Source organism: Heterodontus francisci, chromosome X, assembly GCF_036365525.1.
Source record: "Heterodontus francisci isolate sHetFra1 chromosome X, sHetFra1.hap1, whole genome shotgun sequence".
Lineage (NCBI taxonomy): Eukaryota > Metazoa > Chordata > Chondrichthyes > Heterodontiformes > Heterodontidae > Heterodontus > Heterodontus francisci.
This window is the reverse complement of record NC_090421.1, coordinates 4360276-4387844: the sequence shown is the minus strand read 5'-3', so window position 1 is coordinate 4387844 and position 27569 is coordinate 4360276. Positions and strand designations below refer to the sequence as shown.

The 27569-nt window shown below is 42.3% G+C and overlaps 2 protein-coding genes across 8 annotated transcripts in view; one reads left to right on the top strand and one right to left on the bottom strand.

Moving 5' to 3' along the window:
* Positions 1-16758, bottom strand: part of LOC137358625 (zinc finger CCCH domain-containing protein 10-like) — a 105839-nt gene extending 89081 nt beyond the window's left edge. For 3 of the 5 annotated variants that reach the window (XR_010971253.1, XR_010971254.1, XM_068024716.1), the window contains exon 1: positions 4444-4679. The gene's annotated coding sequence lies outside the window, so the exon portion shown is untranslated. Of the gene's footprint in view, positions 1-1159; positions 1388-4443; positions 4680-7225; positions 7337-13506 lie in introns of those variants that run through there. The other 2 variants (XM_068024717.1, XM_068024718.1) reach the window with 2 other exon arrangements.
* On the top strand, positions 16204-26446 carry LOC137358624 (zinc finger CCCH domain-containing protein 10-like). 3 transcript variants are annotated; one of them, XM_068024715.1, is made up of 3 exons: positions 16204-16616; positions 17811-17874; positions 22949-26446. In XM_068024715.1, exon 3 carries the CDS (start codon positions 22997-22999, stop codon positions 24638-24640), a length of 1644 nt encoding a protein of 547 aa, XP_067880816.1. In that variant the 5' UTR covers positions 16204-16616; positions 17811-17874; positions 22949-22996; the 3' UTR covers positions 24641-26446. The 3 variants fall into 3 exon arrangements, with proteins under 3 accessions (XP_067880816.1, XP_067880815.1, XP_067880814.1); XM_068024714.1 differs by lacking the exon at positions 16204-16616 and adding an exon at positions 16667-16877; XM_068024713.1 differs by lacking the exon at positions 16204-16616 and adding an exon at positions 16667-16881.
* The last annotated feature ends 1123 nt before the right edge of the window (positions 26447-27569 follow it).

Here is a 27569-nt window from a genome sequence, read left to right as displayed (position 1 = left end):
CTGTCACATTCTAATGATTTTAAATCTTTGAAAATTAATATTCAGATTTACTATGAAAAAAGTTAGAAAATCTGAGACTGTTCAACTTTGAAAGGAGGCAAATGAGATGGTACGTAAAACACTAAGTGGAATAGAAAAGATTAATCTGAGCATTATGTTAAATTAAACCATGACTGCAGGAGAAGGGGACAGGTACAAACTGATAAAAGGCAAATTCAGGACTGATATCAGGCAGCATTTCTGCACAGCGTGATCAATATCTGAAAGAGTCTACAGGGTAGGGCAATGGAGGCAAATATCCTGCAGTCATTCAAGAAGCAGTTAGATACTATGCCAGGGTTGAAATTGTAGGTTTCTATGAAAGGATGAGCAATATGGGCTGAATTGCCTCCCTCATCTGTACTTACCTTTGTGATATATAAATCAGTACAAAACATTGTCTGAGTACATTGCAAGGAGACGTCGCAAAGAATACAAATGAGTATTCTTCTGGGATGTGGAGCTGTTGCTGCTCTCCCATCTCAGATTGTAGTCAAAACAAGTCAACTTAAGTCTGATCCTGACACAGATCAGCCATTATGAATGCAACAAAATGCGTAACACAATTAATTGTACATTTATTTTTAGAAATGACTGACTCAAGTGTCTGCAGAGCCTCCACATTCACTTCTGTAGAAATACAGTGCTTATCAAAATAATCAGATCCAGCAAAAAGCTAAATGACAATTAATAGCAGTTGTTTAGAAAACATAATATCCAAAATTTGTGAAACTTAACATGACTGCTGCTCATTTCTGATCGGTTCTCACTGCAGGCTAGAAACAAACAGTACAAAACACATCAACAGCAGAACAGAGAATTGATCCTCCTTCTTCTGAATGGAGTACAGGGCATATATTCGACTCCTTGTAGCATGACATCAACGAGGATGAAAGTTCAGTTGTGTGAACAAAAGTTTTTTAATATATCTTTTTGGAACTTTAAGTGTCAAGACTGATCAATAACATCTTAGCCTCCTCCCCCACCCTCCATTTTACCATTACTGGAAGCTCCATTGTATCAGAGGTAGAGGATACCAGCTTTCAATATGATGAATTGCAAATTTATAAAAAACTGTCATTCTAGTTTCGCAAAGAAGAGTTTCAACAGCAGCACTTACTTGACAAGTGGAACCAATTTGACGATCATGAATTCAGCCACATTAGGCAGTTCATGCATGCGGATTTGGTTCCGGGGGTGGGGGCGGCAGTAGCGGTGAGGTGAGAAAGACAAGTCATATAAATGTTTGGCGCTTTGTGCTAAATCCAGAGTCAAAAAGCAAGCCCTGAGATTCAAAATCAGTGAAAGCGTAGAAAGTAGCCCTTAAAATAAAGCCATCTCCATAATAACCAGCCTGCATTTTGCATAATCTCCTTATTAAATTTAGACCAGACGTGCTTTGATAAAAAAAGGAGAAAAATCAGGAACTGCACTCTGCAATATCATACATGATTTTTAAAAAGATAGCACCCACCTAGAATATCATGAACAGCAAACTAGCCACATACCCAAAGAAAGTAGGGTAGTCAGCTTGCAGCCTCTGCCCAGCTACCCATCTTCCACATAGCCATCAATAAAATATCATAATTTGGAAATGTGTAACACTATGCCGAATAACTAGATACCAACAGGTTTATTGTATCAAGGTATGATCCTAAAATGCCATGTAAACAAATACATAATCACACCAATGAGTAAACTGGAGTGAAATTCCAGAAAAACAGGATTACTGGAAAGACTCAGGGCTCCTCCAATGCTCAAGGATTTTAATCCAGAATACCACCAGAGCCACACAGACCAGCAAAGACTTGAGTTTGGCCACTGGTCTGTGCTGAGCTAGCTGTTCCTAGCCAGGGCAGCAGTAAGGATGCTACAATGGCCTCAGTGGCCCTGGAGAGGCGGTGAAATTAACTACAGATTGCCATATAGAGTTAGTGTATCAATATGTTGTGACATGGAATGCTAGAATGCAGGCTCACTCCTGCAATTGCTCCAAATGTCAAGTTTTCTGAACTCAGTCACATCATCAAGCAAAACGCAGGGTCTTTCTCAGAGTGGAAAGCAAGCAGGAAAGAAAATGGAAAGCAAACCACTTTCACATACTGGCGCAGACACGATGGGCCAAGTGGCCTCTTTCTGTGCGATAAACCTTCTATGATCCCATACCTCCAAGCAAACAATTACATCATGGCATCGGCAGAGGCCTGGGTGCCTATAATATTGCTGTATCCAACTATCTAATCTCAGAAGCATTTGGATTGTGCACTTGCACTGCTGATCTCCACACTTTTCCACTGACTTCCTAGCAAACATCAAGCCACCACTTTAGGAGCAGAGGATTGTGATGAGAGCAGAAACTGCAACTTTCTGGAAAAAAATCATTTAAAAAAATTTCCAACCTCAACAGCTCAGGAGAAAAATGCTCCCTGCCATCAAGCACAAAACCCATAGGCAATAATGTCCCTGGTTTGTACGAAAGACTGATACTACTATAGGCATCAGCATTGTCAGAGTGATGACAGAGTGTGGCTGATTCTATTAAACTGCTAGAAATATGCCTAATTGGACACTAGGTACAAATAGGATCAGGTAGGCTGCACTGCTCCTCACGGTCAAACAGCCTACTGCCACTCACTGCTCAGGCTCAAAAATGAAGAATGTCTACGGGTGAGACAGTGGACAATTATCAGTAGCTGTAGAACAGTATATCCAGCTGAGTCACTATTTTCAGGAATGGGTTGGCATGAGGAAGAGAAAGAAAGTGGAGTCCTTAAAAAAAACTTATTACATCATGTTATGAATTTTTTCAGTTATCAATTACAGGATGTCAATTAAGGATTCACCTCTTTTTTAATTCTAATTTGCATCAGAGCAATTCTACTAGCGACATCAGTTAGCGCATGTCAAATAGCTCAGCTACATAAAAGAAACTGTAACCTCTATGCTTAAGTAGGTTTTCAAAATTGTATAGTAGTGTTTGAGAAACAAATATTCAGTGTCATTTTCATCCCCACCACTTTTCTTTCTTTTCCAGATGATGATCCACTCTCACCAAATTCTGGAGAGCTGATTTGCTGAATTTGACAATGAATCTGTCCAACAAAACCTTGAAGTGGAGTTTCCCCAACATTTTTCAGAGAGTTACACAGTATTTTGAGTACTATACTCTAATCTAAAATATTTTTATTTTAAAATTACAATATCTCAAGCATGGGGTCAACTTTCATATGCTGATGATAGTTAGCTTTACCTCTGGCATCACCCTTAACTACCTTTTAAGTGTATTGTCCAACTGCTTGCCAGATTATCAAATCATGGATAAGCCAAAACTTTCCAGCTCAACAATGGCAAGACTAAAGGCATCCTGTTCAGCTCCCACCTGAACCTCTGCACCCTAAGCTGTTTCTCACCATGCACAGGCTGAAGTTGACAGTGTGTAACCTCAGTATCCTGTTGAACTGTAAAATGAGTCTCAAACCTCATATTGCATTCATTGTAAAAACCACTTCCATCCCCATCGCTGCTGAAACTCCCATCCACCTCCACGCTAAACTTCTCCAATGCAAGCCTCACTAACTCCCAGAACTACATCTCACTCAAACATCTGCTACCAGCATCCTACTCCGTATTACGAACTACTCGCCTACGTCTTCATTGACTTCCACTGGCTAGCCACAGCACTCTGATTTCAAAATTCTCATCTACAAATCTCTCCATGGCCTCACTCCCAACTTATTCGGGAATCTTCTCCAGTCCTAGGTTTCAATTCACACTTTCTGCTTTGCTGACTCCGGACTACCCTTCCCCACACGCCCCAACCTCCCTTCGATGACAGAACCTTCAGCTATCAATGTCCGTATGTTTGAATTCTCTTCTTAGATCCTTCCATCTTGCTACATTTTACCCCACCTTCAAAAGCCTCCTCAAAACCTCTTCAACTACACTTTCGGTCACCTCACCTAGATTTCACTGAGGGCCCAATCCCCTCCCCATAACGTTTCTTGGGACGTTTTGTTACATTAAAGGCATTATACAAGTATCAGCTATTGTACTAAAATAAAATATTAAAGCATTGCACCCAGAATCAAAAGTCTCATCAAGTAATACAACCCATTAGTAGTTTCAAATGTTTGAATTATCCATGAATTCTCAAAACAATGCTTGTAAAGTCTGATTTAACGTGTTATTTACTGTAAATTGCCCCGTATAACAGTAGCAAGCTTGTCCAGGATTCGAAGGCTGTCATGGGATTTCTAGGCCTTAACTTTCTACTGCATGAAACAACGGCATACACACGAACGCAAAATAAAACCTTCATTCGGAATATTTAAACTGTCAGAGTAATCAACAGAGAAGATCAGAACGGTTACAAAATGGACAGAGAAAAGAAATATATTTACGTACACGGTTCAGTTCCTTCACTCACTCCTCCAAACACAACGAGCATCAAACAGGTCCTCCCAGCCAAGAGTGACTTATCACCAAAGAGCTGCGATTCGTGTGCTTAATTTTTTTCAGTCAGATCAAGAATTCCATCCAGTATTTCAAATTGAAACTTATTTAAACTGAATCCCCACCAAAGATACATTTTCAAATTAAATGTTTATAACGTTAAATAGTCCCCAACCACACGGACGTTACCAGCTGGAAATCTGAAATAAAAGCAGAAAGTGCTGGCAATACTCAGCAGGTCTGGCAGCATCTGTGGGGACAGAAACAGAGTTAACGTTTCAGGTCAGTGACCCTTCATCAGAACTGGCAAATATTAGAAATGTGAAAGGTTTTAAGCAAGTGAAGGGGAGAGAACAAAACGTAAGGTGTGTAATAGGACAGAGGAGATGTCGGGACAAAGGCAAAGAGAGTGTAAATAGTTGTGTGAAAGACAAAGCATTAGTCCAAAGAGAGTATTAATGGCAGAATAATGAGCAGCTCTGTCCAAGAGCACATGAAAGGCCAAGTTTAAGGCTAGCGCAAGGTAAAAAATAAAATATATTTTTTTAAAAGGCCACTTGTGCTCTGAAAGTGTTGAACTCAACATTAAGTCCAGAAGGCTGTAGAGTGCCCAATTGACAGATGAGGTGCTGCTCTTTGAGCTTATGTTGATGTTCACTGGAATACGGCAGCAGGCCAAGGGCAGAGATGTGGGCACGAGCGGGGTGGGGGGAGGTGTTGAAATAGCAAGCAACTAGAAGCTTGGGGTCCTGCTTTTGGACTGAGCGGAGGTGTTCCGCAAAGCGGTCACCCAATCTGCGTTTGGTCTCCCCAATATAGAGAAGACTGCATTGTGAGCAGCGAATGTAGGTATTGCACCTCCTGCGATTGCATAGGAAGGTGCTGTGGGAAGGGGACGAGGAGCCCTTACAGGAAATAAGGTGTGAGGAAGTGTAGTCAAGCCTTACAGGAAACAGGCTGTTTCCTGTAAAAACTCCATCCTATTCTCCCAGTTTCTTCGTCTCCAACACATCTGTTTTGATGATGTAACCTTCCACAACAGCACTTCTGACGCCTTCCTTTTTCCTCAACCGAGAATTTTCCCCCAACTGTGGTTGACAGGGCTATCAACTGTGCCCAATCCATTTCCCGCACCTCTACCGTCACCCCTTTCCCTCACTCCCAGAACTGCGACAGGGTTCCCCTTGTCCTCACTTTCCACCCCACTAGCCACATCCAAAGGATCATCCTCCACCATTTCCACCACCTCCAGCGTGATGCTACCACCAAACACATCTTCCCCTTCCCTGTCAGCATTCCGAAGGGATTGTTCCCTCCACGATACCCTGGTCCACTCCTCCATTACCCCCAACACCTCATCCCCTTTCCAGGGCACCTTCCCACACAATCGCAGTAGGTTTAGTTTAGTTTAGTTTAGAGATACAGCACTGAAACAGGCCCTTCGGCCCACCGAGTCTGTGCCGACCATCAACCACCCATTTATACTAATCCTACACTAATCCCATATTCCTACCACATCCCCACCTATATATTTCCCTGCCACCTACCTATACTAGGGGCAATTTATAATGGCCAATTAACCTATCAACCTGCAAGTCTTTGGCATGTGGGAGGAAACCGGAGCACCCGGAGGAAACCCACGCAGACACAGGGAGAACTTGCAAACTCCACACAGGCAGTGCCCAGAATTGAACCCGGGTCCCTGGAGCTGTGAGGCTGCGGTGCTAACCACTGCGCCACTGTGCCGCCCCTACCTGCCCTTTTACCTCCTCTCTCCTCACTATCCAAGGCCCCAAACACTCCTTCCAGGTGAAGCAGTGATTTACTTGTACTTCCTTCAATTTAGTATACTATACTCGCTGCTCACAATGCAGTCTCCTCTACATTGGGGAGACCAAACGCAGATTGGGTGACTGCTTTGCGGAACACCTCCGCTTAGTCCAAAAGTATAACACCGAGCTTCCGGTTGCTTGCCATTGCAACTTACCACCCTGCTCTCACGCCCACATTTTTGTCCTTGGCCTGCTGCAGTGTTCCAGTGAACATTAACGCAAGCTCAAGGAGCAGCACCTGATCTTTCAAAGCCTTCCGGACTCTATATTGAATTCAACAATTTCAGTGCATGACTGACCTTTTTAATTTTATTTAATTTTGTTTTTTTTTATCTTGTACCTGCCTTAAACTTTGTTTTTCATGTTGTGCTTTTGGACAGAGCTGCTCATTATTCTGCCATTAACAGTCTGTCTGGACGACTGCTTTGTCTTTCAACACAACTATTTACACTCCCTTTGCCTTTGTCCCATGACATCTCTCCTGCCTTCTACCCTATCACACACCTTCCCTTTTGTTCTCTTCCCCTCCGCCTCCTTCACTTCTTAAAACCTAATGCATTTCTAACCTTTGTCAATTCTGATGAAAGGTCACTGACCTGAAATGTTAACTCTGTTTCTCTCTCCACAGATGCTGCCAGATCTGCTGAGTATTTCCAGCACTTTCTGTTTTTATTTAGGAAAGGTTAGAGATGCAAACATTTTTAAGCAAGTGCAGAGGCAGGGAGAGGGGGGAGAACAAAAGGGAAGCTCTGTGATAGGGTGGAAGGCAGGAGAGATTAAATGACAAAAGGGATGATGGTGCTGGGCAAAAGGAGATGGTAATGGGACAAATAAAGAAACAGAATATGTGTCTAGAGGAGGTGTGAATGAAAATAGCAACATCAGTACCAACAGCTACTGACCTGAAATTGTTGAACTCAGTATGGAGTCTGGCAGGCTGTAAAGTGCCTAATTGAAAGATGAGGTGCTGTTCCTTGATTTTACATTGAGCTTCATTGGAAGAGTGTAGGAGGCTGAGGACAGAGAGATAAAAATGGAAGTAGGGTGGAAAATTAAAATGTCAGGCAACCAGAAGCTCTGGGTCACGCTTGCAGACTGAGTGGAGGTGTTCCACAAAGTGGTCGCCCAATCTGCGTTTGGTCTCCCCAATGGAGACCTCATCGTGAGCATTGCACACTGTATACTAAATTGAAAGAAGTACACGTAAATCACTGTTCGACCTGGAAGGAGTCTTTTGGGCCCTGGACAGTGAAGGGGGAGGAGGTAAAAGAGCAGGTATTGCATCTCCACAGGAAGGTGCTGTGGGAAGGGGAGAGGGTGTTAGGGTGATTTGAGGAGGGAACCAGGGTGTTGCAGAAGGAACAGTCCCTTCGGAAGGCTGGAAGGAGAGGGGAAGGGAAGATGTGTTTGTTGGTGGCATCACACTGGAGATGGTGGAAATGGCAGAGGATGATCCATTAAATGTGGAGGCTGGTGGGGTGGAAGTGAGGACAAGGGAAACCCCATCATAGTTCCAGGAGGGAGGGGAAGGGGTGAGAACAGAGGTGTGTGAACAGACATGGTTGAAGGCCCTGTCAACTATGGTGGAGAGGAAACCTTGGTTGAAGAAAAAGGAAGCCATATTGGCGGCACTGGTATGGAAGATGGTACCATCAGAACAGATGCTTCAGAGATGGAGAAACCGGGAGAATGGAATCGAATCCTTATAAGAAGTAGAGTGTAAGCAAGTGTAGTCAAAGTAGATGCAGGAGTCAGTGGGCTTATAGTGGATATTGGTCGTTCCTATGGCAACACTGTTTATTTGGAGGAAGTAAGTGGAGTTGAAGGAGAACAAGTTCAGCCAGGTGGAGGTGAATGGGGACTGGTTGGGTCTCTGTTCAAGGAAGAAGCGGAGAGCCCTCAGACTATCTTGGTGGGGGATGGAGGTGTAGAGGGATTGGATGATCATGGTGAAAAGGAGATGGTTAGGGCCAGGAAACTGTTCAAAGTGGCGGACGGCATTGGAAGAGTCATGGACTTCGGTGGGAAGAGACTGGACAAATGGAGAAAAAAAAAAGAGTTGAGATAGGAAGAAATGCAGCTACAACACTGGCATCCAACCAACAATGGGGAAAATTGCCCAGGTATGTCCTGTCCACAAAAAGCAGGACAAATCCAATCTGGTCAATTACTGCCCCATCTGTCTACTCTTGATCATCAGAAAAGTGATGGAAGGTGTCGTTAACAGTGTTATCACTTACACAGCAACAACCTGCTCACCGATGCTCAGTTTGGGTTCCACCTGGGCCATTCAACTCCAGAACTCATTACAGACTTTGTCCAAACATGGACAAATGAGCTGGATTCAAGAGGTGAGGTGAGAGTGACTGCCCATGACATCAAGGAGCTCAAACAAAGTTGAAGTCAATGGGAATCGGGGGCAAAAGTCTCCACTGGTTGGAGTCATACCGAGCACAAAGGAAAAGATGGTTGTGGTTGTTGGAGGCCAATCAGCTCAGCTGCAGGACATCACTGCAGGAGTTCCTCAAGGTAATGTCATAGGCCCAATTATTTTCAGCTGCTTCATCAATGACCTTCCCTCCATCATAAGATCAGAAATGGGGATGTTTGCTGATGATTGCACAGTGTTCAGTACCATTCGGAACTCATACTGAAGCAGTCTGTGTCCATATGCAGCAAGACCTGGACTACATTCAGGCTTGGACTGATAAGTGGCAAGTAATATTTGCACCACACAAGTGCCAGGCAATGACCATCTCCGATAAGAGAGAATCTAACGATCTCCCCTTGACATTCAACGGTATTACCATTGCTGAATCCCCCACTATCAACATCCTGGATGTTACCATTGACCAGAAACTTAATGGACCAGCCATAGAAATACTGTGGCTAGAAGAGCAGGTCAGAGGCTGGGAATTCTGCAGCGAGTAACTCACAGCCTGACTCCCCAAAGCTTGTCCACCATCTACATGGCACAAGTCAGGAGTGTGATGGAATACTCTCCACTTGCCTGGATGGGTGCAGTTCCAACAACACTCAAGAAGCTCGACACCATCCAGGCAAAAGCAGCACATTTGATTGGCACCCCATCCAGCACCTTCAACATTCACTCCCTTCATCACCGATGCACAGTGGTAGCAGTGTGTACCATCTACAAGATGCACTGCAGCAATGCACCAAGGCTCCTTAGACAGCACCTTCCAAACTGCGACCTCTACCACTTAGAAGGACAAGGGCAGCAGATGCATGGGAACACCACCACCTGCAAGTTCCCCTCCAAGTCACACATCATCTTGACTTGGAACTATATCACCATTCCTTCATTGTCGCTGGGTCAGAAACCTGGAACTCCCTTTCTAACAGCACTGTTGGTTGTAGTCCACCAGATGGACTGCAGCGGTTCAAGGTGGCTCACTACCACCTTCTCAAGGGCAATTAGAAATGGGCTACAAATGCTGGCCTTGCCAGCAACGCCCACAGCCCATGAAAATTTTTTTTTTTAAAGTTCTGTTGGGCAAGAACAGGATGAAATAATAGGTCTACCAAGGCAGTCCTGTTTATGGATCTTGGAAAGGAATTAGAGCAGGCTGTGCAGAATTGGAGGACTGTGAGGTTGGAGGCCATGGAGGGAAGAACTCTACAGGAGATGAGATCAGTAACAGTCTGGGAAATGCTGGCTTGATTTTTGTTGGTGGGGTCATGGTCCACAGGAGGTAGGAGGAGGTATTAGAGAGTTGGTGTTCAGCCTTTGCGAGGTAGAGGTCAGTTTGTCAAACAACAACAGCACCACCTTTGTCAGCAAGTTCAATGACAATGTTAGGATTGGACCTGAGAGAACGAAGTGCTGCAGGTTCAGAGGGAGGTATGTTAGAGTGAGTGAATGGAGTAGAGAAATTGGGATGGCTGATGTCATGCCAGCAGGTCCCAATGAAAGGATCTAGAGAGGGTAAGAGGCCAGAGGGCGTCGAGGTGGAATGAGAATTATGAAGACAGAAGAAAGGATCTGCTGTGCCCACCCACCCCATGACTCCTGGCCAAAGAAGTGAGCACGGAGGCATAGAAAGAAGAGTTCAGCATCATGCTAAGCTCGAAATTCATTGAGGCAGGAGGGCCGAGGCCTTTGCTGAGGACTGATTGTTTGGGCTCAGAGAGGGGAAGGTCAGAAGGGATAGTGAAAACATGGCAAAGGGTGAGATTGGAAGCAGGGATGGGTCAGAGGAAAGTGAAAGGGTGCAGAGGAGATTTACTAGGATGTTGCCTGGTATGGAGGGAAGGTCTTACGAGGAAAGGCTGAGGGACTTGAGGTTGTTTTCGTTGGAGAGAAGGAGGAGGAGAGGTGACTTAATAGAGACATATAAGATAATCAGAGGGTTAGATAGGGTGGATAGTGAGAGTCTTTTTCCTCGGATGGTGATGGCAAACACGAGGGGACATAGCTTTAAGTTGAGGGGTGATAGATATAGGACAGATGTCAGAGGTAGTTTCTTTACTCAGAGTAGTAGGGGCGTGGAACGCCCTGCCTGCAACAGTAGTAGACTCGCCAACTTTAAGGGCATTTAAGTGGTCATTGGATAGACATATGGATGAAAATGGAATAGTGTAGGTCAGATGGTTTCACAGGTCGGCGCAACATCGAGGGCCGAAGGGCCTGTACTGCGCTGTAATGTTCTAAAAAAAAAAAAGGATCCAGAGGGGCATTGGCATCCAAGAGTTTTTAGTTTAGTTTAGTTTAGTGATACAGCACTGAAACAGGCCCTTCGGCCCACCGAGTCTGTGCCGACCATCAACCACCCATTTATACAAATCCTACACTAATCCCAAATTCCTACCACATCCCAACCTGTCCCTATATTTCCCTACCACCTACCTATACTAGGGGCAATTTATAATGGCCAATTAACCTATCAACCTGCAAGTCTTTGGCATGTGGGAGGAAACCGGAGCACCCGGAGGAAACCCACGCAGACACAGGGAGAACTTGCAAACTCCACATAGGCAGTACCCAGAATTGAACCCGGGTCGCTGGAGCTGTGAGGCTGCGGTGCTAACCACTGCGCCACTGTGCCGCCCCTTTTGAAGCTTACAATACCTTCACACCTGAAAGGAAAGAAAAAAGTTTTTTATTAAAGTGCCAGATGAGGCAAAAGATGAAATGGTACTGTGGACCAGGACAGTTTTGAGACAGCGTGAGTCGGTGCTGCTGAAGAGACAGGTCGAGAGCATGCATGTGGCAGCGCATAGCGTTGTGTGTGGATCTCAAGATGCAGTGAGAGCAATGGTTCAAGGAATGCTGAATATCTTGGAGATATCAGTAATCGTGGGTGGATTTGAAACAAAGGGTGGAAATCACGTGCAGCCATTGAGTCATTACAGCACAGACAGAGGCCATTCAGCCCATCGAGTCCATGCCAGCTCTCCACAAAGCAATCCAGTCACCCCTCATTCCCCTGCTCTATCTCTGTAGCCCTGCCAGTTTATTTCCCTCAAGTGCCTATCCAATTTCCTGTTGAAATCATTGATTGTCTCCACTTCCACCACCCTCATAGGCAATGAGTTCCAGGTCATTACCACTGACTGCGTAAAAATGTACTTCCTCACATCCTCCCCACATCTCTTGCCCCAAACCTTAAATCTGTGTCCTCTAAACCTTGTACCATCACCTAATGGGAACAGCTTTTCATTGCCTATCTTATCGAACCCTGTCATAATCTTGTACACCTCTATCAGATCTCCCCTCAACCTCCTTTGCTCCAAGGAGAACAACCCCAGCTTTTCCAACCTAACCTTGTAGCTAAAGTCCCTCATCTCTGGAACCATTCTGGTAAATCTCCTCAGCACCCTCTCAAGGACCTTCACATCCTTCCTAAAGTGTGGTGACTGAACTGGACACAATACTTTAGTTGTGGCCTAATCTGAACTTTATAAAGTCAGTGACTTCAATTGTAATAAAAGCAAAATACTGCAGATGCTGGCAATCTGAAATAAAAACATAAAGTGCTGGAAATACTCAGCAGGTCAGGCAGCATCTGTGGAGAGAGAAGCAGAGTTAACGTTTCAGGTCTGTGACCTTTCATCAAAACTCAAGAGTTCTGAATGACTTGGGAAAAAGGGGGATGAGGTCCTGAAAGCAAATTTTAGGAAGCTAAGAAGGAGATTAAAAAGCAGGACCTCAAAAGCAGTAATCTTAGGATTACTCCCAGTCCCACGTACAAGTGAGCAAAGGAATAGGAGAATTGGGCGATTGAACACGTGATTGGAGAACTGGTGCAGGAGGGAGGGCATCAGATTTCTGAGACATTGGGACCGGTTCTGGGGTAGGTGGGATCTGTACAAGATGGATGGGTTTCACCTTAGCAGGACTGGGACGAATATCCTCGCAGGGAGATTTGCTAATGCTATTGGGGAGGATTTAAACTAAATTGTCAGGGGGATGGGAACCTGAGAGGGAGCTCAGATTGGAGGGAAGCAAAACTGGTAACTTATCTGGGGTGTGGAAACCAGGAGCAAGTATCAGAGAGCAATACCAAGGTGCACAGAATACTGGGGGAGATAGATAGCATGAGAGTAGGGAATAGTCAGTTATTAGGTGGGGTCAGAGTAAGGGAGAAAGTTATAAAGTCTGAATCAGGGTTAATGTGCATGTATGTGAATGCACATAGTGTGGTTAATAAGATTGGTGAGGTACAGGTGCAGATTGCCATGTGGAAATATGATGTTGTGGCTATAACAGAGACCTGGCTCAAAGAAGGGGAAGGCTGGATGTTAAATATTATTGGATACAAGGTGTTCAGGAAAGATAGGAAATGGAAAAAGAGGGGGAGGGGTGGAGGTATTGATTAAGGAGAGCATTGCAGTGCTGGAGAAAAAGGATGTCCCAGAGAGGTCGAGGACAGAATCAATTTGGCTAGAGCCACGGAACAAAAAAGGTGCGGTTACATTGCTCAGTGTTGTCTATAGGCCACCAGCTAGTGGGAAGGACGTGGAGGAACAAATCTGCAAGGAAATTACAGAGTGGTGCAAAAATTATAGGGTAGTTATAATGGGGGACTTTAATTATCCAAACATAGACTGGGACAATAGTAGTGTAAAGGGCAGTGAGGGGCAAGAGTTTCTAGAGTGTGTTCAGGAAAATTTTCTACAACAGTATGTTGCTAGTCCAACGAGAAAGGAGGCACTACTTTACCTGGTTCTTGGGAATGAGGTGGGCAAAGTTCAAGACCGGCTACCCGACCCTAACCCGACGACACGTGTCAGGTTCAGGTCGGGTCGGGTCGTACTTCCGGGTCCAGCATTCCGGCTCGGCTCGGGTCGGACAAGTTCCATCACCATCTCTGGTAAGTGGCTCCAATGTTAATTTAATTTTTTTGAACTTTTGTTGCAGTTATTTTAAGCTTGTGCAGATCAGCAACAAAGTGAAAAACGGAAGGTCGGTTAACTGATGGTCGGGTCAGGCGCGGGAAAAAATGGAAGGCCTCGGGCTGGGTCGGGCTCGGAGTCGGATGTGGTTCTGTCGGGCTCGGGTCGGGTTTAATTTGAAGACCCGAGCCGGCCTTTAGGCCAAGTGGATCAAGTATCAGTAGGAGAGCATTTAGGGGATAGTGATCATTGTATCATAAGGTTTAGGCTGACTATGGAAAAGGACAAAGAGCAATCCAGGGTGCGAATAATTAACTGGGGGAACGCCAACTTCAATGGGGTAAGAATGGAGCTGGGGCAAATAAATTGAAGTCAAAAGCTGGCAGGAAAACCGGTAGATGAACAATGGGCTACCTTCAAAGAAGAGATAGTTTGGGCACAGTCAAGGTATGTTCCCTCGAAGGGGAAAAGTAGGGCAAACAAATCCAGAGCTCCCTGGATGTCTAAGGAGGTAGAGATTAAGATAAAGAAGATAAAGTGTGCTTATGACAGATGCCAGGTAGAAAATACTATTGAGAACCAGGTTGAATATAGAAGGTCCAGAGGGGAAGTGAAAAAGCAAATAAGAGAAGCAAAGAGAGAGCATGAAAAGAGACTGGCAGCTAGCATTAAAGGAAATCCCAAAGTTTTCTATAGACATATAAATGTTAAAAAGGAGGAGTGGGGCCGATTATGGTCCAGAAAGGGGATTTACACATGGAGGCTGAGGGCATAGCTGAGACATTAAATGAATACTTTGCATCTGTCTTTACCAAGGAAGAAGATGCAACCTAGGCAATGGTGAAAGAGGAGGTAATTCAGACACTAGAGGGGTTTAAAATTGATAAAGAGGAAGCATTAGATAGGCTGTCTGTACTTAAAGTGGATAAAGCACCAGGACCAGATGAGATGCATCCAAGGATACTGAGGGAAGTGAGAGTGGAAATTGCAGAGGCGCTGGCCATCATTTTTCATTCTTCCTTAGACTTGGGGATGGTGCCAGAGGACTGGAGAATTGCAAACGTTACACCCTCGTTCAAGAAAGGGTGTAAAGATAAACCCAGCAATTACAGGCCAGTCAGTTTAACTTTGGTGGTGGGAAAACTTCTAGAAAAAATAATTTGGGCCAAAATCAATAGTCCCATGGACAAATGTGAATTAATTATGGAACGCCAGCATGGATTTCTTAAGGGAAAATCATGTTTAACTAACTTGCTGGAGTTTTTTGAGGAGGTAACAGAGAGGGTTGATGAGGGCAATGCTGTTGATGTGGTGTACATGGACTTTCAAAAGGCATTTGATACAGCGCCACATAACAGACTTGTGTGCAAACTTGTAGCTCATGGAATAAAAGGGACGGTAGCAACAAGGATATAAAATTGGTTGAGTGACAGGAAACAAAGAGTAGTGGTTAATGGATTTTTTCGGACTGGAGGAAAGTTTGTAGTAGAGTTCCCCAGTGTTGGGACCCTTGCTTTTCCTGGTGTATATTAATGACCTAGATCTTGGTGTACAGGGCACAATTTCAAAGTTTGCAGATGTTATGAAACTTGGAAGCATTGTGAACTGTGAGGAGGATAGTGTAGAACTTCAAAAAGACATATAGACAAGTTGGTGGAATGGGCAGACAGGTGGCAGATGAAGTTCAATGCAGAGAAATGTGAAGTGATTCATTTTGGTGGGAAGAACATGGAAAGACAATATAGAATAAAGGGTGCAATTCTAAAGGAGGAGCAGAGGGACCTGGGTGTATATGTGCATAAGTCATTGAAGGTGGCAGGACGGGTTGAGAGAGTGGTTAATAAAGCATACAGTATCCTGGGCTTTATTAATAGGGGCATAGAGTACAAGAGCAAGGAAGTTATGTTGAACTTGTATAAGACTCTAGTTTGGCCTCAGCTGGAGTATTGCGTCCAGTTCTGGGAGGCGCACTTTAGGAAGGACATGAGGGCGTTGGAGAGTTTACAGAAAAGATTCACGAGAGTGGTTCCAGGGATGAGGAATTTCAGTTATGAAGATAGATTGGAGGAGAAGGCTGAGGGGTGATTTGATAGAGGTATTCAAAATCATGAGGGGTCTGAACAGTGTAGATAGAGAAAAACTGTTCCCATTCGTGAAAGGATCGCAAACAAGAGGGCACAGATTTAAAGTATTTGGTAAGAGAAGCAAAAGTGACATGAGGAAAAACTTTTTCACACAGTGATTGGTTAAGGTCTGGAATGCACTACCTGAGAAAATAGTGGAGGCAGGTTCAAATGAAGCATTCAAAAGGGAATTAGACAGTTATATGAAAAGGAAGAATGTGCAGGGCTATGAGGAGAAGGCAGGGGAATGGAACGGAGGGAATTGCTCTTTTGGAGAGCTAGTGCGGACACGATGGGCCGAATCGTCTCCTTCTGCACTGTAACGATTCTGTGATGACCTCAGGAAGTACCAGAGCACTTCACAGCCAATAGAATACCTTTCGAAGTGTACTCACTGTGTAATGTAGGGAAATGCAGTCGCCAATTTCTACACAGTAAGATTCCTCAAACAGCTAGGAGATAATTAACCTCTATAAATGATGTGTTTGCTTTTCGTGATGTTGGTTGAGGGAAAAATATTGGCCAAAATATTGGAATAATTGGGTGCGGGCGACAGCTGCTGTGGAAAAAGACAGGGCTGTGAAAGCGAGTTTTGATGGATACATAATTAAACAAGACAAGGGAAACCGAAAGCAATGAATGTGATCAAGGTAGATGACAATTGGAAATCCCGTCAAAGGCAACAGCAGGACTTCCTCAAGGTCGGCATTCCTGGAAGAAAAGTGGCAGCGAATTAAACACGAACACAAAAGCAAAATACTGTGGATGCTGGAATTCAGAAATGAAAACAGAAAATGCTGGAAATACTCAGCAGGTCAGTGACCCTTCATCAGAACTGAAAAAAGTTAGAAGTATAATTATTTTTTTAGCAAGTACAGAAGCAGGGAAAGCGGAAAAAACAAAAGGGAAGGTTTGTGATAGGGTGGAAGGCAGCTACTAAACAGGTTGCTGTTTATTGAGTGATGGCCGCAGAGAGGCTTTGACAGTGTCTTCTACGGTTACTCTTGTTTCGGAGGACTTGAGTCGACGCTCGTTGTGTTTGGAGGACTGAGGGGGAAAAAAAGGCTTGAACCGTGTAGGTAAATGTGCCCCTGTTTCTTTGTGTTTTCTAAATCAGTTTTATTCCACGATCGGTCAAGTGTAATTATTTGTTATTGTGGTTTAAAAATGCGTTTTTTTTTTCATTTGTGCGCTGGCAGTTGTATCAATTTGCGTAAATCGGTTGAGGCCTAGAAGCGCAATTGAAGCCTCGCTGCAAGTTCGAGAACTTTCCGCCACCAGAGCTGTCAACATCCCGATTTCGCGCGAGTTTCTGATTGAATGCCGGTCGGCCTAAGAACGAGAATTGTTCTTCAGAAACGAGGAAAGAGAATTCGTGTCTTTTCTATGTTAAAGTTACAACCGGCTTGAAAGAAGGGAATTGATTCATTATACGAAAAAAGACTGTCGAAATGAAAATCTAAATAAGGAACCTTTAAAGGGTATCCAAGGCGAAAGTATCGTTTTCAGTTACGAGACTCCAATAGAATTTTAAAATGTTAACTTAAATTTCATGTTTAAATATTATTTGAAGTCACTTTGTCCCATTTGTTCCAAAAGTCGGTTTTCTGTTGATAGTATGATGGGTACCCTGCCAAGTGGCTGCACACCATTTTTGAATCCTAGCCTGGAATGTCGGCAGGCTCCCCTGGCTGATTTCTCCCCCTAGTCCTTCCACAGTTCACTGATATGGATTCTTCAAACAGTGTATTTTCAATTAATTAAATCAAGTAATTCAGCAATGAATGAAGTTGAAACCTTCCTGGTCTGTGAGTGCAGTGCCCCACCAGCTGGTACAATTACCCACTGAGCCATTGGAGCCCTAAAAGTCTATTTGATTATGTAATTCAAAATAAATAAGTTTTAAACAGTTAATTCAAAAACAAAACTTTCTTGACAACTGGATTAAAAATTATTTTCAAATATAATTTAGTTATACAATGTTCTTATTTCCCATATTCCTCTATAGGTCACTACATCTTTTGCCATTCAAGAGGAGGAGTAAGCAACAAGCTTTAGTTGGCCACTTAAAGGTATGAGGGAGGGTAAATGTTTTTCTTTTTCGCTACCACCCTGTAAGGAAATACCAGATTTTCACTTTATGGTTCATTCTATTTTGCTGCTATCATTGGGCCTTCACAATATGAAAAATCTTAGAGATGAATTTAAAGGTTCTGTTCTTTCCCTTCTGTCCTGTCCAGTTTTATCTCCTTGTGCCTTCTAAATTCAGTGGCTTGTACTGAGGTGTGTTCATAGGTGGTGACATTCCTTTAGTACTTTGCCCGAGTGGTCATTATTAACTCTGGGGTATAAATAATGATTGCTACTCAATTGTGGAGACCCATAGCCAAGCTTAATCTTGTCTTTGGCCACTGTCCATAAACGTACCTTTTAATGGTGTTCAAGCTAGAACCCTAACTTTTTGTTTAATCTTAATAGTCAATGGATGTTGAAGCCAATTTTATTCCTCCACTGTTGTCCTGGTTGCGATCAGCTAACTTAGTGCAGACTGTGGGGTGAACCTGGCACCATGCTATCCTGTACAGCTCCTCAGTACGACACCATAAGTTTCATTTGCCTACTGAGTTGTTGCTGAGGGGGAGAATGGATTGATTTGATGTGCTTTTTGATTGGACTGGATTCTTTTTTAAAAAAAAGTTAGGAGGAAGTACAAAGTACTGTCCCATCTGTATTTCTTGGGTGAGAAAATAGTTAAAGCATGTCCTTCCTGCCCTGCAAAATAATAAAATGAGTTCAGAAATCAAAAATTGGACCAGAAACTGGTTCAGATTATTTACCAAAATGCTATATTCAGCTGATTCAGAGCTGAACTGAAAGTTCAAAACTCTCAAGGGTACAACACAACTTAAAATTGCATGAAATAAAAGTAAAATGCTGCACAGATGCTGGAAATCTGAAATAAAAACAGAATGTACTGGAAATACTCAGCAGGTCAGGCAGCATCTGTGGAGAGAGGAGCAGAGTTAACGTTTCATCAGATAATTGCTGATGAAAAGGTCACAGACCTGAAACGTTAACTCTGCTTCTCTCTCCACAGATGCTGCCTGACCTGCAGAGTATTTCCAGCACTTTCTGTTTTTATTTAAAATTGCATGATACCACTTGTTGACATTATCTTGGCGGAAGTATTCAATGCAGTAAGCATGCTGCTCTCGGAAGCAACAAATTTATTCATTATTTGGGATTTTTTTTTAAAAGTTTGATCTGAACTTGAAGCAATTTATCAGATAATTGTGACATTCTTACATTGGACTTTGAGGAATTAGACTGATAATTTACACATTTTATGCAACTGAATCCAGTTTACGTGTTTTAAATTACTGACAGTAACAGGCCTGTACTCTGGCAACAGAAAATAAAATGCAGCAGGTCATTTCCTCCTCTCCAGTGATGTGCTGCTATCAGACCCATACTCTTGGATACAAATCAAACTTGTGCAGATCAAGATGATTTCCTAAAATTGAGAAACTTTGGCACTAAGTTCTACAGAACACCATAAAGATTGAAAAGAGGATAAAAGATGAGGCAAACCAGGATGTAGTAATTAGGTTGGAGAAAGGGAGGTAAAGAATTCGGCAATTTTGAAGTCCTGAGAAAGAATGAGTTAGAGTCAGGAACAACGTGATGCGTTTTGATTTAATCGCTGTGAGCATTGTTACGACTGAGTGAGGAGGAGTGCACTGTCTTTTCTAGTTCCACTTCTCCACAGGTCACAACATCTTTTTAAATGTTTACCCAGTTACCGATACAGCCAATCATATACTTGATTTTTTTCATCCCAGAATAAAATACACCAGCCAGGTTTCTTTCATAAACAACAAAATTATCAGTGTATTATAAAATAAGACTTAACCAGTAACGAAGCAAAGTATTAACACACCGATTAAAATATGAAAGTTCCCTTTTTAAAAATTCTGCACACACACACTCACTGGAAAAAAATACAGAAATTCACTCTGCAGAGGTCTGTTACAGAAAAGAGATAAAAAAAAGTATTTTGGCCAAATACTTGCTAATTCTTGACGAAAGAGATAAGATATGGAAGGAAGTCAGTTGTCCCTTTTTTGGTCTGGCGTCCGGGCATACGGAGAGAGTCACTAGGATCGTTTCAGAAGCAGTCCGTCCTGGAGATGTTGAGAATTATTCTAGTAGAAATGTGGCATCAAGGTTTTTCCGCCAGCACGCACTTGAATCACAGGATTTTTTTCCAGCTCCTCAGGAGCCATACAGCACCAGGGATTTTTTTGCTGTTCCACACTGAATCTTGGCAGGATTTCTTCAAAAGGGGAGAGAAGGAGGTGAGTTGGGTGATTTCTTTTTCCTTGGCAGGAAAACACCCAACTGTCCTCAAACAGTTCACACCACAACTAACTGAAAACAATGTCCAAACCCCAAACAACGAGTCCACCTCCTGACCTCCATAAACCTTGACATGTGTCTTCTCTGTAACCATTTTCCCCAAGTCACCAAGGGTTCTGCTGTTTTGAGCCCAAATCACAGGTGGCCTCCAGCACAGGTGGCTTTCAAACAACATCTTGTTCTGTCCGTGAACTTGGTAAAAGAAAACACCTCCATGGAATCATTTCAGTTTTAACACAAGTTCTCAAAAAAAAAAATTAAAAGAAATGGAAGTATTTTCATAATGGGATGTAGAAAGTGTGTGCATATTTGGAGCTTAGGAGGAACAAAGGAAGGAAGTTCAGAGGAGCACTTATTTATATTAATATGAATTAAAATTTAAAGGTTGTTGAAAGAGCCAATTCTCTTCACCCCCTTAACAGCTTTTCTTTCCCCATGCCCAGAAATGTGACAGATGCCAGAAGAGTCAACCTCTTCCCCACCCCTTGAAATATGGGAAAAGTACTCTAATTTCAGATGGACATGAGCTTCATAAAGAGTTAAGAGCTGTTGAGGGGCAGGTGAGGGAAAGGTTTTTGGCATGAAAGAAGAGATTTTTGGGAACAATTTTAGCAGTAGAGGATATGTGGAAGTTTTGTTTGAGATCGGAAGGGATGTTGCAAAAGGACAAAGAAGAACTAAGAATAGGGCTATCAAAGACAAAACCTGGTAGCTGTTAGTTGGAAGAGAGAGAGCGGAAGGAGTTACCTTGAAAAATTTGAAGAAACAATATTTTATTGCCTCATTAAAGGGTGTGAAGGAGATAGAGATGTGAGCTAAACATTGTATTGCAAGGGCAATGTGGATTGTAGCATTAGAACCCTTTATTTCTAATTACAAAAGCTTGCAATGAAGTTGACAATATATGTTGAAGATGTTGAAAAAAATGGGTTTACTTGTATTGTGTTGAATTTTTAAATCACTGTTGTAAATTGCAACTTTAAATTATTTTAACTTGATGTTCCTTGTATTAAATGTCTATATTTTTCCTAAATTGGCTTTTATGAATAAAAGTTGTAGCATGATATATTCATCAATGTAATTCCATCAGTAGTAGCTTTTTTTTACTGCAAATTCCTTAATGAATATATATTTCAATATCATGTCATGATTGTGTGCGTGTAATATGCTAATTTGCAATTTAGGAATGTATTGAACCGTCTAAAGCATACCTTTCAATTCTTAATTTTGTTAAAGTAGATATCAAATATTTGTCGTGGCATCTCTGGCATTAACGGTGTTTAAATATGGACAACAAAACTGTTGTGTTTTAATTTTTTCTAAACTAGAATTTGAGGGGCCAATTGTGAAAAGATTAGCTGTAAGAATTTGCTGCAGTTATAGTAGAAAGATTCCAAAGTAGCTAACTACTTTTGGTGTGGAATTCCATGTGAAAAGTCAAAGCTTGGGCTTTCAGTATTCATCTACACAGTATTTGTTACAATAACTCTTATTTGTGAGGAGACTGAACTCTAGGCTCTGGTGAGCTAAATCAGCACCATTTCCTTTTCGTCTTTGTTCTTCAGCATGTTTCTTCAGTAGTTTGTTTCCACTGCTGATTCTGAGTCCCTGCATTTACAAATTCCTATAAATATCATTGCAATAGGAATTCCTTTTTTAAATTATTTACTATCTGGATAGCAATAATGTTCGACAAGGCAATTATTTATTTTATTCTGCCAGTGTCTTTTTTTTTAAAAACGCTCCCATAAAGCATCAATATCTATGATTTTAAAAGTAAAAAGACAAGCTAATGCTTCTGGATTTTGTGGTCAGCAGCAAAGCAAGGGCACTTGCCGCTGACCTCGAAGAAACTGCCCGCAGAGATCTGACAGTCTCTGTGACTTGGTGTTCCCCTTTAAATAGCAGTTTAAATCTTGCGCCAAGTCAAGGGGCTGTCTTAGCATGCAGCAGCAGTGATGTTAGCAAGTAGGTAAGGAGCCAATCACATTGAAGTATTCACACACTGCAAACAAAGTTAAAAGCATTTAATATCCTTCATTTTTAATTTCAATTTTCAGATACCAAAACAAATGATTAAATCAACATAACTGAAATAAAGATGAACAAACTTTTAAATAAAGAAAAAAAAAGTGCAATTTTTTTTTATCATTATGGAGAAATTTGACATTCCACAAATATAAAATTAGCTTTTCAGGGCCACCTGAGGGTGGTTAGCAGTAAATATTAAGTTAGTATGCCATTAAAAACCTAGTTACACCTCATTCAACAAGGCATAACTTTTTCAAGCTTGTTATAGCAAGAATAATATGCAAGAGTGGAAGTTCTCATGAATTCAGTTGATTTCCATTAATTGCAGTGTGGGAGCACCTCAACAGCGCACCCTCTGGAGAAGCGTAAAATCACTGGCAGCAACTTCTGGATTTCCGCATTATTCTGCGCATGTACGGACTCCAGAAGTTGCTGTCAGTTGCAAAGGAGTAATGATGGCGAATGCTGACAATTTCGTCGTCATTACTGTAGCAAAATCCAGGTCAAGCTAATGCTGCTGCTTTTTTAAAAATCTAAAACTTAATGTTCCATTACCGCCCCCTATTAAGTACTTTTTATTGAATCAATGAAGTAGGTGCATCTACAATGTTTTATGAGAAAGGGATTAACCACAGTTACTTTGTAGATTAATCTCCTTGTTCATTGTAAAAGACCTGGCTTCTTTTTCTTTTGCAGTTGTTTATTGAGAGCCTTGGCTGAGTAGCGCAGAAATAATCTGGAAACATGTCCGAGAACGACACTGATAATTTAGTCAACAGCGGCAAATATGAGGCTGGCAAGAGCAAACGGAATGTTTGCCGAGACTTTCTGCGCAATGTCTGCAACCGTGGTAAGAATTGCAGGTACTTCCACCCAGATGATATTGAGGCCTCCAACCTCGTCGACATAAGGAACGACACTGATAATTTAGTCAACATTGGCAATGATGAGGCTGGTAAAAGCAAACAGAACATTTGCCGAGACTTTCTGCGCAATCTCTGTAACCGTGGTAAGAATTGCAGGTATTTCCACCCAGATGATATTGAGGCTTCTAACCTCACCGACATAAGAAACGACTCTGATAATTTAGTCAACATTGGCAATGACGAGGCTGGCAAAAGCAAACAGAACATTTGTAGAGACTTTCTGCGCAATCTCTGTAACCGTGGTAAGAATTGCAAGTATTTTCACCCAGATGATATTGAGGTCTGCAACCATGCTGACCTAAGTGATGATGCTGATAATTTAGTCAATAATAGTAAATATGAGGCTAGCAAGAGCAAACGGAATGTTTGCCGCGACTTTCTGCGCAATGTCTGCAACCGTGGTAAGAATTGCAGGTACTTCCACCCGGACAATGTTGAGGCCTACAATGTAGGTGACATGCGGCATGAGTCAATCTTTTGTCAGTACTTTCAGAATAGTAAATGCACCCGTGAGAACTGCACGTTCATTCATGGGACAAAGGGGGAAGAGAATTATTACAATAAAACAGGAAAGCTTCCTGCCCACTTGCAACAGACAGTGGCTGTGACTTTTGGGCTCTCACCCTCTAATCTTCCTCTTATTACAAAGGAGATCCCGTTCTGCCGTGACTTTCTAAAGGGCAAGTGTCGAAGAGGATCCAAATGTAAATTCCAACACTTGAAACGTGATGACAGTGATAAAAAAAGTATAGAAAGAGTGTCACAAGATAGAGAACTTTCTCCCGAGATTTGTAGATATGACCGTTTGGATGACCTCTATGAGACTGAGAGATGTGATCATGAAAAACATCCAAAAAGGAGAAGGGTGGAGGGCCTGCGGTTTGAAGTATTTGATTACAGCACGCCTAGTCTGCGCCCAGGTGAATTGAGTTTTTTGGAGGAGGAAAACCATATGCTCAGAAAGCGCAATGAAGAACTCAAAAAACAGGTGTCGAGCCTAATGCTGACCAATGAGGTCCTTCTGGAACAGAATGCAGATCTGCGCAAGCAGGTGAAGTTGGGGATCCTGAACGCTGGGACTGACCCAACACAACAGCCAACCATGCACACTGTTACCAACTATAATCATAGCATAGTGGAGACTCACACCACCCTGAGCAACCAGACACTGAGGTCACAGCCCATTTCTCATCAAGAGTTGATAGCGCAAGCTAGAGCTCATAATGCTCTGTGTTCTGAAGCTACGTCCCAAAGTCCACCCCGTCTTAGCGCTTCTATTTCTGCACCCTATGCCCAGGGGATGGCATCGCCAGTCTCGATGGCACCGCTTGCCATCTCTGCACCGGTGGCGGTCACACAATCACTGCCAGGAATTGCCATGAGTTATACCACCACTCAAATGGTCAGTTATCCAAATGCGTCACAGAGTATGAGGTTCCTCTGTCGTGCAGAAGAGAGTTGAGGTTGGAAGCCGTTACAAAAGATTTCTATTTTCCTGTTGTTGCTTCCAGGGAAATTGCGAAAACTGAGTCAAATATGATTCTCAGAGGGAGTCTCACCATCAGCAACCCTTTTGCAAAAACAATGAAATAATGAGGATGCTTTTTTATCCTGTCTGAAATGGTGAGTGCTGATGAACTCACCAGGGGAACTGCCTGCGCAGAATTGTACCTCAGCCATAGTAGCAAACCGAAGTTAAACAACATTTCAGTTTGCCACTATATATGTCGCAAATGTATTAGGAAAAAAACAGATTAAACAGAACCCATGTTTTTGAATGCTTTGAAAACTTGGTGTCAGCAGAAGTCTTGATTTTGTTTTGCTCATACGGTAAAATCTGGTGCTAGTGAAAGCAAAGTTTTTGACAGCGCATTGCGATGCCCAGATCGACTTGTGTTCTCCCACTGCTGCTGTGGTTGGAATAGGTTTTGCCTGCACTATGGCTGCTCGATCTCACGTAAAATTAGTTCCAGTCAACAATGAAAAAGTATCTTTTTTTAAAAAAAAAAACCTGTGCACGCGCTAAAAAGCATTGCGCCTGTTCAGCTGTTGACATGTTTTTAAATCAATTTTTAAATCAGGAAATTTTCACAGAAATAGAAGTAAATCACCTCTCCCCCAAGAAATTACACGATGCTTTGATTGTGGTCAGGGCAGTTGGAGAAACTGTCCTGTTGCATAGAGTCATAGAGAGATACAGCACTGAAACAGGCCCTTCGGCCCACCGAGTCTGTGCCAACCAACAACCACCCATTTATATTAATCCCATATTCCTTCAATTCTCCTACCACCTACCTACACTAGGGGCAATTTGCAATGGCCACTTTACCTATCAACCTGCAAGTCTTTGGCTGTGGGAGGAAACTGGAGCACCCGGCGGAAACCCACGTGGTCACAGGGAGAACTTGCAAACTCTGCACAGGCAGTACCCAGAACTGAACCCGGGTCGCTGGAGCTGTGAGGCTGCAGTGCTAACCACTGCGTCACTGTGCCGCCCCATAAATGAGGTAAATGGGACAGTTTCACCTACAGATTTTGGGGAAGGGAGGCTGCAAGTCTTTATAAAAAAAAAAAATGGTTCTCTTCCTATAAATGCAGCATCAGTGAACCTGGCAGCAACAGGGGGCTAATTTAATATGCGCGCATTTGAAATAAGACCACTGAAGCACCTTGGGTTAATGACTCCATCTACTGATGATTATTAAGTTCTCTGGAGCTGTCTTCGTCCACAATTCCTCAGGTTTGAGCACTCTCAAAGTTCAAATTGTATTAATGAGCTATATGTTAAACAACAAAATTGTTTTTTTTTAAAAGGGGTACTGATGGCAAGACTTCCTCTATGTAAACTAAACAAAAATCTGCTACAAGATCAGTAATGAGTTGACCATCTCTATCAAAACAAATGATTTCAGTGGGATCCTATACAAACTGCAGACTATTTGTTCTCGTTTCCTTTCTCCAACAACTTATGAAATTCTCACTTTAGTTGATTACAGATGTACTTTTAGCAGTATTTTTTATTTTTTTAACCAGTAATCTTATGCCACAAATATTCTATTTTCCCCCTTTGTTTATTCAGAGATTACAATTGGGGTGATCAGAAACAAAGTAATATATTGCTTACTTTGTTAGATTTAAATCTCTGATATTTGCATATAGACATTTTGTACCCATCCCATCTCAAAGCAAATATGCATATGGAGGGTTAATTTTCAGTGATTCATGTGCATTTAGTTGAAATTATTTTAATAATTAAACATACACTGTGCCTCTTCTGTGTTTTTTCTCAAGTCATCAACTTACGTGTTTTCTTTTACATTTTTGTACAAAGAGTTCCTGACCAAAACATTTGTTGCTCTCGTATTTACTATCATTTCCTTTCAAATCTGTAAAGCCCTCTGAAGATTGGACTACAAAAGGTGTTTTTAGAAATAAAATGAGTACATGCTTGCCACAAATTCACTGTAACCCCCAAGGATATCAAAATGAACATAAAATGCTGCAATACTGCAACGTAAGTTTGTGAATGAGACTAAAATATGTATGTAATAAATATGTATTTGATTTAGTGCCTGGAGTATGGAGGCTGGGTGATCCACAACTGATAGATGAGAGCAGCATTGCAGCAGAAGATGTGGAGAAAGAACTGCTGGTTTCTCATCTTTGTCATGGCATTGTTGGAAGGTCGTGGCTTGACACTCATATAATGTTGTGCCATTTCCACATCTGGTCAGGATACTCATCCGATGCCATTGTCAATCAGGGGGTTTCAGAGGTTCCTCAGCAGTGTACACGGCCAAAATATGGCTGCTTTCTGTTTTTGATCCAGCGGTAACCAAATCGCAAAGCCAATGAGAGCAAGTAGGAAACATACGTTCATACAGACACAAATTCTTACTATATAAAAGGTAGCTAAATATGTATATGTGTATGTATATGATTTGACTAAAATATATATTTTAGTCGTGAGTAGTATAAATGTATATTGAAGGGTAATATCCAACTACCCTTACTGAAAATGCTTGTGTGATGTTGAGCAAGGACAGAATCTGGCTCATTGTAATTTTCCTTCCCCCTCAGTCGAATATCCTGCTGACCTTCATCTAGGCTCAAATGAAAGATGGCCATTTGGGTGAGGTACCAGTGAGCACCCTGTTGAATGATACTTCAGCATGGTGTCAGTGCCTTTGGGTGAGGAGCATGAGAGTAGAAAATTGACAGAGAAAAAAGAGGGAGGGAATAGTTTGCAATTATACTTGGGATATAAAAGTAAACTGCAGTAAATAACAGAATACAGTTAATGTGTGCCAAGTAGTTGGTTAGCAGTTCAGTTAGTAATTTGGTTTTTCTACTCTCATTTGTATGAGTAGTACGTAATTGTGCCCATTTAA

Bases quoted from the DNA above. Each gene is read 5' to 3' on its own strand.
- LOC137358624 (XM_068024715.1), top strand. From the start codon at position 22,997: ATGTCCGAGAACGACACTGATAATTTAGTCAACAGCGGCAAATATGAG.